Source organism: Nanorana parkeri, unplaced genomic scaffold (assembly GCF_000935625.1).
Source record: "Nanorana parkeri isolate BGI_ZX_2015 unplaced genomic scaffold, ASM93562v1 scaffold241, whole genome shotgun sequence".
NCBI classification, from domain to species: Eukaryota; Metazoa; Chordata; class Amphibia; order Anura; family Dicroglossidae; genus Nanorana; species Nanorana parkeri.
The window spans coordinates 1402381-1418805 of NW_017306509.1; the positions used below are offsets into that span (position 1 = coordinate 1402381).

Consider the following 16425-nt stretch of genomic DNA (forward strand, 5'->3'; position numbering starts at 1 on the left):
TAGTCATTGGTTGCTAGGTCTGCTGGCATCTTAACAACCAAGGACATCTGATGTCCCATAGTCTTTTGGTTGCTAGGACCACTGGGGTTACTAGCAACCAGTGATGTCAATTGTTTGCCCGCCCCCAGCATTACAAGAGGACTGAAAAAGTTCTAACGTCCTCCTGTAATGCTGGAGCACACAGTTGACGTCACTGGTTGCTAGGAACCCCGGTGGACCTAGCAACCATTGACTGTGGAGGAGGTAGACACCTGCTCCAACTGCATTGCCTGGCTGATAGAGGATGAGTTGGCCATCCAGGCCAAGGCATCCAGTGGCAGCAATAACCCATCCCTACTCTGCAGCCATTGTGCCCTACCCTGTACATTACCATCAGCCTGTTCCACCTCACACTGCCTGCTGGTATGTGGGGACAATGTTGACTCTATCAGAGTGCCCCCTTACATTAATTGCCCTCATCAGAGTGCCCCCTTACATTAATTGCCCTCATCAGAGTGCCCCCTTACATTAATTGTCCTCATCAGAGTGCCCCCTTACATTAATTGTCCTCATCAGAGTGCCCCCTTACATTAATTGCCCTCATCAGAGTGCCCCCTTAATTGAATTGTCCTCATCAGAGTGCCCCCTTAATTGAATTGTCCTCGTCAGAGTGCCCCCTTAATTGAATTGTCCTCGTCAGAGTGCCCCCTTAATTGAATTGTCCTCGTCAGAGTGCCCCCTTACATTAATTGTCCTCATCACAGTGCCCCCTTACATTAATTATGAAAGGAAGGGGCACTTTGATGGGGACAGCCAATGTAAGGGGGCACTCTGAGACCACTAATTATTAGTTGTCCTCATTAGAGTGCCCCCTTACATTGGTTACTTATGTAAGGGGGCACCTTGATGGAAACAGTGTAAAGGGGTGCTCTAATGGGGACACCTAAAGTAAAGGGGCACTCTGATGTCTTGCAGCATGGCAAACCAGCCACTTGCCTGTTTCCCTCACTAATGACTCATCTGTCTAGTGAAGACGGGGATTAAGACTCCATGGAATGTTGTGAACAGATAGATCACGCACACTTTTTTCTTCTTTTCCAAAGCTGCCATTCAGCTGGCAGAAAATGTGATTGATAAAACACTCCATAAAAGGTGACTGTTTACTCATATGTCAGTTGTGGTTCTGAGTGTGTTATTTGCCCTGAGGCAGAATTACACTTTGCCCAAGCCTCCGTTATAACGAAAACCCCCTTCCATTTTTAAATGAAGTCAAGTGAAGACTGCCAAACATGTGTACAGAGTCTGGCCTGGACCCAACATGAATATTCCACGTTTTATGTCACCAGCTCTCCATCCACAGGATTGAATATGTAGTTCAGTCAGGCCTGTGGTTATGTAGTTGTGTATGACATAATTATCTGAACTCCTGAAGAAGCTTGTCTAACAGTCTGAGTATGAATGTGTTTTGACAGCCATGACACTTCAGTTCTGTAAACAAGCCGTTCTTTAGGATATAGCAAGCAATATTTATACTGGTTCAGATGCCTATCCACCATTAATCTGGCTGTGTCTCATTCATCAAGGGATTTATATTGCATTCTGTATTTCTTGCAATCCCTGTATCTGAAATTCTGGCCAGATAAACTATACCGGTTTTGTATGATATTTGCAACAAATGTATCCTTGTATCTAACACTCTTTTTCCCTACTTGGAGCTTTCCTAAAGTGGTAAAAGACCCCCCCCCCCCTCCCGTGCCCCCCCCCCTTCCTGTGTTCTCATTATCAGCAATATTTATACTGGTTCAGATGCCTATCCACCATTAATCTGGCTGTGTCTCATTCATCAAGGGATTTATATTGCATTCTGTATTTCTTGCAATCCCTGTATCTGAAATTCTGGCCAGATAAACTATACCGGTTTTGTATGATATTTGCAACAAATGTATCCTTGTATCTAACACTCTTTTTCCCTCCTTGGAGCTTTCCTAAAGTGGTAAAAGCCCCCCCCCCCTACCGTGCCCACCACACTTCATGTGATCTCATTAGCGGAGGAGGATTAGTCTGAAGTCTGATCTCTCCTGTGTGGAGATTATGTGATCTTATTCTTAGGTTATCTCCAGTAAAAATGATGTGTCGCATTGATCGTTTTTTTTTTTTTTTTGGCATGTAATTTTTTTATTATCGAAAATTTTCCATACATAAATTTACAACAATGGAGTGGTAAAAGTAAACACTGTCAAAAACAGACATTAGCTTCGGAGTGATTTCGTACCTGAAGATACACTCCGTTACATAAACATGCCACAATCAATCCACAGAACTCTTGGGGGAAGGGGGCACAGGGGGCATGAAGTAGGACAATAATAATCACTTGCTGTACATACACTGGATAAAAGATGAACAAATGATATAAGTGAGTATGCACAAGAATCTGAACATGGACCACAAAAGATATAGTCAAGTATCACAAGATATACATAATATGTCAGGAGGTGGAACACTAAAGGACTTTAAAGGACATCACATTGATCGTTTTATCTAGAGGCTGCTAAATTGATATGCGAATGCCCTGTTCCTCATATACTCCCTTTCTGTATTGATCCTTTAACGCTTATCTGGGTAAAATCTAAAAAATAAAAAAACATTTAGTACATCACTGCAATACATGCATATTTCCTGATATTTGATCTCTTTAAAAATGCTGGTAATTCAGCGAGTTGCTGACTTTCTTTAGGGGGCTGACAACGCTGCCTTTGCTGCATTGATTATTTAGACTGGTGTGGTTCTAATCAATTGTAAGAGAATTTAAAAATTCCAACAAAGTCTACCTTAAAGTCAAAAAATTGCTTCTAGTTTTGTTCAACAGTATCAGATTGGGGTACATGGGGCCCAACAAGGGAAGCAATAGGGAGAGCCCTCAAGGGAGCCGTAGTGCTGTGAGGGGGTACGGGTTAACGGCAGCATTGAGTAGTGGGTATGGCTTAACCACCTCACAACCACCATATGTCTTTAAATGGCAGAGTGGTGTTTGTAGTGTTATGCAGTGCCGGTTTTAAACGATACCATGTATACATTGTTGTGTGCACGGGCACAGTGCCCGCAATCATACTGTCATTAGACAGCGCACATCGTAAGCAAAAAGCACAGAGCCTATCAAAGTGGCTCTATGTCTTGTGATCACTGTGATGGCAAATCAAAGCAATCTCAAATGTAAATAGTACTACTGTTTACATTTTTAGAGCCCACCCCTTTTCTCCATGAGCAAATTCTCATTTTATTCAGGTAGGCAACATCAGATTCAACCCCCCTGTACATCTCATCTGCTTCCTTTCTCTATAGTGCCTGTATCTTAACATCCTCCCCCTCTGAGTATGATCTGTATATTAATGATGACCTGTAATTACCAAGCTCCATGTTTTATAGAGGCACGGTTGAATAGAACCTGGTGTCAAATGAAGGTCGATTTTTAGGAGCAGCTCGGTACAAAGTATACATTTCATACAGTGTGTTATCTGCTAACTGCAAAAGTTTTTCACATCTAAGATTTAAAAAAAATATCACTCCTGAAGCAGACCTATATGACACTTGTTCCAGACTCGAGCTGTTGAATATATTAGGCTTTGATGCTAATACTTGAGGATATAACATTTTAAACCAATTTGCAACACTTTCCCTTATACATTGGCAGTAAGTTTCCAAGGATGCGGCAGACATGAATATAAACAGTTCATTTGTCTGCGCTGCGGTCTGTTTCTTACTGTGTTTGCTTTTGTAGTTAGAAAGAAAAATACAGTGTCAGGCTTTCATTGTCCTGTCCTCAGAAAACAGCGTGCTAAGTGGTGTTTAGGAAAGAGAGAATCTATTCTACAGCACTTGACTCTGTTTTCAGGCAGAATGTAAAATCTGGCAATGCTAATCCAGTGTCTTAAAGGATAAGTGCACTTTCAATTAAAGTGTGCCTATTCCACCTGAAGATCTGAAGATTCTCGAGCAGCCGTGAAGGATCATGGTGCGGGCGCATGCGCAGTAGACATCATCGGTCGAGAGAAGAGGAGACACAGGGTAAGTCGATGCAGGCAGCGTGCACCTGCACAGACTCCATGGGACAGGAAGAGACCGGAGTCCGTGTTGGATCAGAGACCGGGACCAGAGCTAGAGGGACTCCTGAAAACTACCGGAAAGAAGATGATCAGATCAAGAAGCATCAATTAAGTCCTTAAAGCAGCATTGGGGGAAGCCTGGCATCTTAAAGTGACATAAGAGTGGAGTACAAAGATCCCTCTAGTGGGCAAACTACAAATCTCTATTTTATACAATAAAATATTGAAGGGCAAAGGTGTGTGAAAGTCACATAACTGATTATGTACGTTTTAAAATGAAGGGTTAAGCTAGCCATGCGCTGTCATATTTTTTCGTTCAACCGGCAAATTAAATAATACAGATTCCTCCACCAACGCTTACAAGCATTGATCAAGGAATCTCCCACTTTCTTTATGGTGGCCGCTGGCAGAACACTTGGACAGAGCCGGCAGCTCATTTACTGCCGGCTCTGTTCATTTGAAGTTTTTCTGACTGGCTCCTTCGATCAGATGAAATTCAGACAACCCACACCAGCAGCCATGCGTTGTATTGAAGCGCCTGGTGTAGCCTTACACCAGTATAGGATATCTTCAAAATTAGGGCTGCAACAACTAATTGACATAATCGATGATTGAAAAAGTTGTCAACTTTTTCAATCATCGATTAATCGGCTTCCGATTGGTTGGCCCTGATCATGGCTCTACACACGCTGTGCGCCACACCTCCTCCCCACCTCACGCTCGCCGTTGCCAGACCCTCCCGGCCGCATCCACGCGCACACATCGACGATCGGCACAGGGACGCGGGTAGAAGAAGTAAGGAGGATCAGGTGTGGGCGGATGAAAGCCGCCGATAGACAGGCCCGATCTCAGAAACAAGTTGCTGGAATACTGCTCAGGTAAGCCTGCACTTTTCCACACATGGTGCTCTATAATGTATTGCTGGGATAGTGGGAGTTGTATTCCTCTATAGCTGATGGTACATTCTGGTTTGGTATTCTCATTCTATAGCTGGTGGTATTCTGCATTGCGCTGTATAGAGGACTACAAATCAAGGAATAATACATTATACAGCGCAATGCGGAATACCACCAGCTATAGAGGAGTACAACAAATCCCAGCAATAGTACATTATACAGCACAATGCAGAATACCACCAGCTATAGAGGATTACAAAACCCAGCAATAGTACATTATACAGCACAATGCAGAATACCACCAGCTATAGAGGATTACAAAACCCAGCAATAGTACATTATACAGCGCAATGCAGAATACCGCAATTTTTTAAAAATGTATTTTATTTTTTAATCGAACTTAATAATCGGCTAACGAATCGATTTTGAAAATAATCATTAGCTGCAGCTCTATTCAAAATAGATTTTTTTTCTATGGAATCGGTAACATCATTTGTTTTGCTTTTCTTGATTATGTGCTGTGGGTGGGTTACAAAAATGAAATAGTTGTTTTTTATCTTTAAGATTCAGGTTGTTGTACAGCACTTGCATACAAATCCTCAGATTACTTTTGTTCTTGCTTTGAACGACTTTGGAACATTAAGATCCTGCACACAAGGTATAATCACGGATTAACCTGCTTCTTTATTTTTCCAAGCATATAAGTAGTTGTTTTACTGTGTCACTGGAGCTCTTATTTGTCTTCTTAAATCAAGCCTGTGAGTGGGTGACAGAACATACTTACTGTACAGCACAACTACCGTGTTTCCCCGAAAATAAGACAGTGTCTTATATTTTTTTTTGCTCACAAAAACACACTAGGTCTTATTTTCGGGGTAGGTCTTATTTTTAATTTTTTTAATGTACAACAATCCACACTTATTCATGTACAAAAATATGGTGATCAGGGCAATCAGGGGTGCCGTACCTTTCCAAGAGCAATTTGCTAACCAATCGCTGGCCAGAATGAGCGAAGCGCACTTTCACTATCGATTCCTCACAGGCGAAGGGCATTTGGTATCACTCCGCCTGTGACAGGAGCTGGCGCTATAGAGGAAGCATCGGCTTATGCGGCTCTGCTTCCTCCGCTGCCGCCTCGCTTCCTCTAGCGCCGGCTTCGTTGGCACCACTGATTCTCTCCTCCCTCTCCCGCGACTCTTTCCCCCTTATGTCACCACCGGTCCTGGGAATGGTCACAACTAGGTCTTATTTTCGGGGTAGGTCTTATTTTTTGGGGAAACAGGGTATGTAGCGAATCCTATTTTCAATGTGTTTTAATTGATGCTAAAGGTAGGCCATGGCTTGTTTATGCAGGCCTGCTGACCCTAGATTGTACTGCCTACCTCCAACAGAAGTGTAAGTAAATCTAGAAGTAGTTTGTCATTACTATAGAAATCAAATGTGCGTAGTGGATAGCCTGAAACCTTGGAATCTCTATGACCTCTTGGTTTCAGCTCTGCTGGCTGTATGGCCCAGACATCATAGGCTTTACACACCTCCCTATTGGTATGTTATTATGCTCCTATATATACAGGTCCCTGTAGCCTCTCTCCCCTTGCGATGAAATGTCCCTCTGTGCCATCATGTCCAATACACTGTATTGGACGTGATGACTCACGGATTGTTAGACCGCCAGAGCTGAGGGGGAGAGAGGCTGCATGGACCAGTCTAGAAGCCAGACAGTGTCGAGATTTTGGTGAGTTTTTCTTTGTTATTTTAGACCCTAGACAAAAATGAGCACTTAATACTTGCAGAGCAAGGTAGCCCCACTGTGAGGTTACATTTTCTTCTGCCCGGGATTCTCCTTTAAGTAATGCTATGTGATTGGGAACATGTAAAAAATATAAAGTAGGTGCTATCCGAGTTTGGCTGCACAAGTGAAAATATACTTTAAAGCTGAAGTGAATTATACCGTTAAACAACTGCCCTTGTTCCCATACCCCCCTCTCTCCTGATCAAAATTTTTAAATCAAAACATTTTTCTTTTTCAATAAATACCTCCATTAAGACATGGTGAAGTTGTTATTGGGTCTCTCTGCTGCTCTTGGCTCGGAGTTTGGTAGTACGGCAGGCAGGCTCCTGTAAATGTGAGGTGGGGAGGAGGTGCGGCGCACAGCGTGTGGAGCTGTGAACAGGGCCAACTGATCGGAAGCCGATTAATCGATTATTGAAAAAGTTGACAACTTTTTCAATCGATTATAGTCGATTTAGTTGTTGCAGCCCTAAACCTCATAGCTTTCTGCCACATATCTTTCTGAAAAGCATTAAATGAAAGCACACATCTCTGGGATCCCTTTTAAATGTGCTTGCATCTCCTTCTGGGTACTGCAGGCTTTAGCTTTGTACTCTGCTGATTTGCTGCAAGCATGTCTAAAGGGATGCCGTTGATGTGCTCTTTTGCATAATGTTGCTCCTTTCACTGTTCAGTCACAGGCCGGGGCGAGTCCTGGATGACCTGGGCTCAGAGCAAGTGGGTTGAATGATGCTGGCCATAAACAGTGAGGTGGTATAGAATGTTACAAGTGTATTTGGTTAGATGGTTTCTTGCAAGATGTGTACCGCTATGGCTTGTCTGCTGTTGTGGTTGTTTGCTATCCTGATCTGATTTTAATTACAAAGGTGTAATTATGTAAATTGTTACTTCTCCGATTTTCCATTTTTATGGTGGACTGTTAGAGCTTTGTATGGGATAACAAACCGCTATGACTAAGGCCTCTTTGGCTAAACTGTGCCAGCATGTTTGTCACTGCTGTTTTTACGCTGTGAATCAATAAAGGATTTTCTAATAAGGATCTGTATCCATGTGTTGACATTCTGGTAAATGTCTCTAGACATGCATTTCCTTTTCGTTTTGGATAGAGTGGGGAAATGTTAGGATTTTAGTTTTAGTTTTTTTATTGCTGTCTGGGTCCTTACTAGGGTGATTTTTTTTTTCTCACTTTGTTTTACCAGAACAGGAAGTGAGGACACATCTGGCCCATGGAAACACACACAGCAATTAAGACCCGACAGATCATCTATGGAGATCCCTTTTTCTTAACTACTTGGCATACAGAGATGACACAGAATGTACTATGATTGACTATAATAAATGATGGTTTAGATGAAATGTAACAGTTCTCATTCTATTAGATGTGTACCATTCTTCCAGTTTTCTATACATTATAAAGACAGTTCCACTGATATTACTGCTGCTGTAATTACTTTTGTCTTTCCTTTTTGTTTTGTATTGATAGGAGTTCCTTTTCCAAAGAATTTCCTGCAGATCTGCAAGAAGATACTGTGCAGACTATTCCGTGTATTTGTCCATGTATACATTCATCACTTTGACCGCATTATAATCATGGGAGCAGAAGCACACGTCAATACCTGCTACAAGCACTTTTACTACTTTGTGACAGAACTGAACCTCATAGACCGGAAGGAGCTAGAACCATTGGTAAGGAAATCAGAAATCTGCCACTAATGTGAAATCCGTGGCTTGTTTGTTTTGGCAATTATGTTTGTGGTTCCTTCTTAGTGCCCAGTTTATATGCACAAATATACCCTTTCTAGCACATCTGGGATTAGGTGTCCTAGCAATACTACTCTTGTGATAATTAGTAATTTGTATATGCAACTGAAAGGATGGTTTTCTCCTAACACTTAATAAAGCCTTGGTCAGAATTGTCACCTAATATGTGATTCCAAAACAAACACACAGACTTGACTACAATTCAAAAGGCCCACAGCAACTTTTTGATGGCCACCCACAGTTCACCATTCACCTACCCCTGGTAACCCCTCTCCAAAGCACCTAGTAGTGTTTTGATTGCACGGACTCTCTAATACCTGTCATTCATCTGAACATAAAGCTTAGTGAGATCAGTGATATGTAGCTGCTAAGCTGTCAATAGAAAGTCTCCTTAGCTGCATATCTGCCTCAAATTTCCCTTTGTCTACATCAGTATATTTCTCTTTCCTAGTAGTATATGTTATCTATCTCCAGCAGTAGGGCACTCATCAGCCCCGGATACGTTTCCTTCATCCCAGCAGCATAAACCTGGCCATACACCTATATATTTTTTTTTTTCCCCTCAGCCTATGGTCAGATGGAAAAAGTGCAACAGATTCCTCCATCTACACGAAACTGTGTGACTGGAGGAATCTCCCACTGGGCCAAGCTTCAGTATCTAGTCGGCCCCGCTGGCTCTCTCAATACCTGAACAATCTGATTGGATGAAGGCATTGTTCAGATATTTTGACAGCCAGCGGAGCCAACTAGCAAGATACTGAAGCTTGGTCCAGTGGGAGATTCGTCCATCCACACAGTTTAGTTCTTTTTCCATCTGGCCATAGGCTTATCTATGGTCAGAGAAAAATCTATAGGTGTATAGCCAGCTTTAGTGTCACATCCCCAATTACATTATCCCTACTACTCATTCGAGTCAATACTTTTTCCCAGTTTTTTGTGGTAAAATTAGGTACCTCGGCTTATATTCGGGACGGCTTATACTCGAGTATATACGGTAAATGTCATCTTTTGTCATCTACCTCCATTGGCCATTTGCTTGGCTTTTTGATGTGATATTTCTGCCCAGCCTGCCACCTCATCGCAATATTGCTGCCATGCCACATAAACAGGGAGTGTTAATGTCCTTCAAGTTTGGGAGCATACTTGCACACTGCAAAATGTGTGCTATTATGTTCTGTTTGTAGAGAACAAGGAAGGATCCAGGTTTACCCTTTTGGAGCTTTCGCTGCTTGCACTGCACGTGCACTAATGGCTCTGAGAATGGGGTGATGTATGACATCTAGCTTGTCATACATGATCCTTGGGTTTTCAGTCTGGTCCCTCCCCAAGGGCCTTTGGGGACCAGATTGGAAACCTATTTTAGTGCTGCTTTGAACAAGCTAGGATAGGCATGAGATAATTTAAAAGGGTTGCTTTAAGTTTATTTTCTCCTCCCATCTATACAGATATGTAAATATAGCACTGTCACTAAAAATAAGCTATGCCATTATTTTTATTGTCAAAGTTGGCCCTTAGAAACATTTATTGGTAGGCCCAACGGTGGTGATATCTGCAAAACAAATGTATCTAACTCCTCTTCAGTGAAGGACGCAGGGTTACCCTTTTTTTGTTTGTTTATGGATAAACTTGCAAGATGTATTTTACTCATTTTAATTGCTGAATCTTTAAAATAAAAAATGTTCCAGTATAATTAATTTTAGAATTGAGTTCTCCAACATCAAAGTGTCTGAACCCGTAGACAGAAGGAAAGGCTGTTTGTGTGAACTAAGTATTGTGTCATCATTCAATTTCTCCTTGGGCTGCATATGTGACAGGTGACAGCCTAATCAGTCATAAGCAAGAAAACTCCCTAATTAAAATGAGAGTAGTTCAGTCTCTGGTATAGAGAAATGCCTCAAGTCATCTATGTTGTCCTGTCTTCCTGTTCTTTCATGTGTTCTTCCTCACTGCCTTTTGTGGATAGCCTTACACACAGTGTTGATCTCAGTATGCAGGTCGTTTGTCAGGGAACAGGCTAATCTGTTCTGGTAAGTAGTGGCTGGAGCATCATAATATCTGAAATCTTTTATAAAAGTTATTGGACAGCTGGCGCTGTCTGTATACATGGTTATACAAATATGTCTCCTCTTGCAGACAGACTAGGACTTTTCATTTTTGTTCACATGGTTATGAGGAGAAGAAAGTGAATGACAATGTGTCTTTTAAGGACCTAAATTGTATTGGTTCAAAAATGATGCAGCACCCATTTTAATTATACTGATATCAAATTCCACAAAGTGTGAAATAGAAATTAGCTTTTTTAACCCATTGTGGGTTAAAAAAAAAAAAAACTTCTTGTGAAAATATTGGGGCCATTTACTAAGTAGTAGAAACTGTCTGTGTACTATTAGTTGCATACACCTGGTGATCTGGCATAACATGGCATGTGTACATTTGGCCAGGGCAAACTAAAAAAATGTATGGCCTTCAAGAGTACCAGAAATCACAAAGGATCATGCCTACATGACTGATTTGGTAGCTTCATGCATAAACTTGCACATTGAGGTCACATCCATGTTTATAGGGGATGTTTAATTATGCCTGAGTATGGAACGCAGACAGACAACCCAGTGTCTGGCTGGTCCTCTGAGAAACAATTAAGATCAAACAATACTCTCTAACCTGTATGATAAACCAGTTTTCATCAGATCAGTTGACCAAGTATGTCTGCTGTTGTGAATACCTAATGGATTGCCAGAAAAAATCAGCCAGACTGAGCATGTCTGCAAGCATCATAAAGTTAAACATGTTATTCCTCTAGCTGTCCCACATATTAGTACCTGTGCATGGTGGCTGTTGTAACTTTTCATTGTTCTTTGTCATGACACCGTTCGCTATCATTCCCTGGGTTGCAGCTGTGAAACGGTGTCAAAATCCACTTTACTTGCTTTCACTTTGCCTTGCTTCATCCATCCTTACCCAGCTGGCTGGAATTATGTATCTTTTCTCTTCCCTGACCTTTGGATAAAATGATATACAAAGTGCTGACTTCCAGTCTTAGGCCCTACTCACACTTGCGAATGGGACTGATCGCATTAGTCTCATGAATTACTCCATGAGACTCATGCTATTACCTGCACACAATTTGCCATTGTGGTCATTTCATCCATGCTTGGGTGGAGTTGGTTACAGATCCCTGGGTCATAAAGAATATTTTAAGGGGCCATGCTTAAATTTCTCAAAAGTGCCTATGTTCCAACTAAAATTCCCAGTTCTGCAGACAAGAATCGGGCATTGTACGTCGAGAATGCAAATATGCTAGTTCTATAAATTGAGGTATGTATTCCCAAACATTTTGGGTCACCAAGAATTCAGGGGGCTGGAGAACAGTCCTTGATTTTGTGAAGGATCAACAAGACAACCATACAGAACAGTTCAAGATGGAGTCTTTGCAGTCAAATATTGAATCTGTCCAACTAGTAGACTTCATGCTCTTGATCGACTTAAAGGACATGTACTTAGAACTACCCATAGATTATTCATATCAAGAATTCTTAAAGTTCTCAGTGGCCGAGCAACATTTACACTCAATGTACTGTCTTGCCTTTTAGGCTTTCAACATCCCCACACACCTTTTAAGGTGTTAATGGGAGTGATTGCTTTTGTTGAGAGAGAAACTGGTAGGGTTGCATCATTACCTAGACAAAGTGCTTGTGCTGGCTCAGTTATGAGAAACCCTAATCAAACACAGGGACACAGTAATAACACTGGAGATGCAAGCAAGACAATATCTCATGACAGTAGGAACATTAACAGCAACAATACCCATTATAAAGTGGGTACAATGGCATGTGCACCCATTCCGACATCAGTGGACATCATTGACTTTGCAACAGAGAATTCAGATAAAGCAATGCCTCTGGTGGTAGGCACACACAGAAAACACTGGTTCAGTGTAACTCCTTGCTCCCCAACTCATGGTTCACAGTTCCAGAAGATGCCAGTGGTACAAGTTGAGCGCACTGCAAACGCGCGCTCTCTGGCCAGTTAGTGCGAAGGTGGAGTCCAGTGTGCTGGGAAGAGCAGAGTTTTGTACCTTTTTTGTGAGCTTTCAAACATCTCCTTGGTCAGTCTGTTTGTTTAACTCAGGTTGGACAACGGGAAAGCTGTATCTTATATCAAGAAGCAAGGTGTGCGTCCCTGCTACAAGACGTAGAAGCCATAATGGTATGGACACAGAAGCTGCTACAGAACATAACAGCGGTGTACATCCTAGGGACCAAAATGTGGAAGCAGATCGCCTTTCCAGGCCAGTGATAGATTAGTGGTCGTTACACCTAGAAGTCTTTCAGTGGATAGTTCAAACATGGTTCTGTCTGGAGGTGGACCTGTTTGCGTCTTTCCCCAATACCAAGTTGAGCAAGATTTTTTTCAGATTTACTTGCCCCCAGGGGATGAAAAGGGATTAGCTGATGGCACTATAGAGCTTCAAGAACAGCTTACGCCTTACCAACGATGCCATTGATTGTGAAATTCTTTTTTCAAAGTGTACCAGGAGAAACGGCTGATATTGGCCATTTTCAGTGTTGATACCTTTACGTCCAGACTCTTGACAGAGAATGGCTGATGTCACCTTTTGCACAGCAGGTCGGCGACTGGCGGTCTGGGTATTAAAAAGGATAGCTTAACAGAAGTTGGATGCTCGTGTCAAGTCCTAAAAACACTACCGAGTTGCAGGAAATCCAACACTAACAGGGTCTACAACAACATCTGGACAAAGTTTGTTCAGTTTGCAGCCAAAGTACGTTTTGTACCTGTAAAACCCAGGTCCAACATGTTCTGGAATGTTTGCCGTTTGACCTAGAGACAGACCTTAGTTTTTAATCTTCAAAGGTCCCGCTATCCGCATTATCCGCTTTTATGAAAACACAGGACCTTGTAGAATAATTCCTGCGAGATGTAAGGAAACTAGGATCACCAAGACGCCCATTGTTTCCTAAGTGGGATTTACCTCTTGTCTTTGAAGTATCTATCTGATCCACCCTTTAATAATAATCAAAACTCTACATTGTAGAATCGGACTCCTAAAGCAAACTTTTTGGTTGTAGATACTTCCGAGAGAATGTTCCTTGGGATATATAGAACCATTTGTGACATTGTTTCCCCACAGTCATTCTCATTCCCGTGTTAAGTTTTTTTTGCCCAAGGTCTCCTCGGATTTTAATTTAAAACCAGAGTCTGTGTTGCCTACGTTCAAAGACAGAGACACACCAGACTCATCCACTGTATGCGGAAGGAGTCTTGCAGACCTACATTTACGCGACTTACGAATTTGACTCCCAGATCAGTTATTCGTCAACCCCTATGGAACGAGCAGAGGGGAAGAGGGCTCTATTTGTTCCTTATTGGTTCCTGTATAATCAAGACTATTCAGTCGGCATACAGGACTAAAGACATGTCACTACCTGAGGTGACGGTGAATTCCTCTTCCTGGGCATATTCTTCAAAAGTTTTGCTGAAGACTGTAGATCTGTAGAGTGGCAACATGGTCTTCTCGGAACATGTTTATGTTGTGCTGGCAACTGTGAAGCCCATCGAGTAAATATTTCTTCCCAGAAACGCACCCAGTTTTATTTGGCTAGTTATTTCCCTTGTATGCTGCAGAGAAACAGAAAATTGTTATCAAATGGCTGGATACTTCCTGCCCCAGAAAGTGTAGAGACTAGTTACAGTAATAGGGACAGCTAGGGTGGACTTTAGATCTTTTGGTATGGAGTCTTATGAAGCTTGGGAGTGGAGCCTTACCCATGTGTATGCTGGCATGGAAATAAGTTCTGAAAATCAAATGACAGTAAGTATTTGATAACCATTCCAGTAACACTAATTTTAGTACGAAAATCTTAGTTTTAGCTTTCTTATTCCTCTTATCTTTATCTAGCAGTCATTGTTGGGATGTGCACGCCAACTCCAGCAACTGTAATTATTTGGCCATTCTACATTCTTCTTTTCCCAGTGGCCATAGGTTACTCTGTCTTTTTAGATGTTTTACATTTTTAGTGTCTGCAAACTCAATCCAGTATTATACAAATGCCATGCTTAACCGCTACTTGCAAACAGTTAGAACAAAACATCTATTTAGTGTACAAGTGCTGGTTAGTCATTGGGATAATTAGAGTTTATGTTTCACATCTGGAGCTTTAATGACTAACCAGCTGTATGTCTAGGGCAGGCGTGGCGGACTAGTTTTTCCCCACAGCTGCTTTCTTTTCAGAGTCATTGAGTTTGAAATAATGGACACTAAATGTTACTGGGCTTTCGAGTAACTCTGTGCAGCTCTTTGATGCCATGGGTCAGTAATTTGCTTTGTTAAATGAGGGGAAATAAACAGCATATGCTTCACTGCTACATGACACGTCCTTGGTGCACAGTTTGATTCTTTAGTAGCTGGCATATGTTGTGCATGTGTAAATGTGTGTCTGCAGGATTGTTGTTATTGTTTGCTGCAGGTAGACGGGGCAGTTTAGCTTTGTGCTCTATTTTGTTTTCAGTTTGTGGTGGAAATGTGCAAGTAAAAAATAAAACAAGTGTTATGTCTTGCCCTAAATGCTGAGAACTGAGGAAATCTGGAGGAGCGCTATTTAGTGCATTTGTCTACACAAAGGGTACAGTTTTTAAAAAAATGGTAAAGTGCATCCAATCCCAGGGTCAAAAATGTAACGTATTGCAGCGTACCAGTCCTTGACGTGGTGGCTGCATTCGTTTTTTTTATTTTTTTCCAATCGGTTTTAATTTCTTCATTTTTACCCTGTGATCCTGCCAGTTAACACACTTCCTGTCCTAGCGTAACACCTGCTCAGTGTGCTTTACGTATGAAGAAGCAGCGTTGCCACCCTATGACAGGAAGTGTGTTGGGACTACAGAACATGCTCCTCCTCTCCATAACGTACAGCGGAGGTGCCCTGTAGATTACAGAGGAGAACTGAACAAGGCTGAAAAGGCTTTTTGAGATAATATTGTAGAGTGCACAGGAGACAAAGTTTACATAATGCTGAATTCCAGTCAAACAGCTACATCTACAGCTGAATTGTTCATATACTTAATCACCTCCCAAAGCATTTACAGTTCTTTTTGTAATTCATACACCTCTGTAACCAGAAAGGTGACACACATTTTACTAATGGGGTTAAGGAATACAGTGGTGTCACCTTCCAGCTAGCTGATTGGACAACAAGGGAGAAGCATCATCCTGATAGACCAAGTCTACTCACTCTGCTCCCTTCTCCTTTTCAGCACATGTGCATGCAGCAGGGCCTAATTAGTTCCTAGTTCTGCCCATATCTCCCCCAGTCTGAGGGCTGGTTCACACCACAAACTGTGCATTCCAGAGCAGTCAGGCTCTGGAACACACACAGTATTGCACTCTGGCTGGCTCCCTGCATTCAGAGGCTGAAGGGGGCGTGGCGGTGCATTGAAGCCAATAGCACCGCGGCCCCCGCCCGCACCAGAGTGCGTGGCACATCAATGTCTGCTTTCCGGTCCAGTGCAATCTGCAAAGATGCTGCAAGCACCATTTTTGCAGATCGCACTGGACTGGACTGCAGGCACTGATGTGCCACGCGTTTGGGTGTGGCTGCGGTGCGCTTCAGTGCATTCCAGAGCCTGACCTCTCTGGAATGCACTTTGTGGTGTGAACCGACCCTAAGTGTTGCTGTGCAGGGGGATGACAGAGGCTGATGTGAAACCAGATTCAGGTACTTGTATGTAAAAAATAAATCAAATGATGTCCAACGTAAAGCACAGCTATATTGCAATGAAGGTTTCTTCAGATCTACCTAGACTTTTGATTTAAACTGTATGTGAACCCTGCAGTTCACAATAATACAGGATAAAGCGTGTGTATAAAATATTTATGCTTTGT

General features: G+C 42.2%; 1 protein-coding gene across 1 annotated transcript in view; it reads left to right on the forward strand.

Moving 5' to 3' along the window:
- MOB3B (MOB kinase activator 3B) overlaps window positions 1-16425 on the forward strand; it is a 49683-nt gene that overhangs the window by 23880 nt on the left and 9378 nt on the right. The window contains exon 2 of the mRNA XM_018556530.1: window positions 8251-8453. Coding sequence (XP_018412032.1) covers window positions 8251-8453 — 203 coding nt within the window. The remainder of the gene's footprint in view (window positions 1-8250; window positions 8454-16425) is intronic.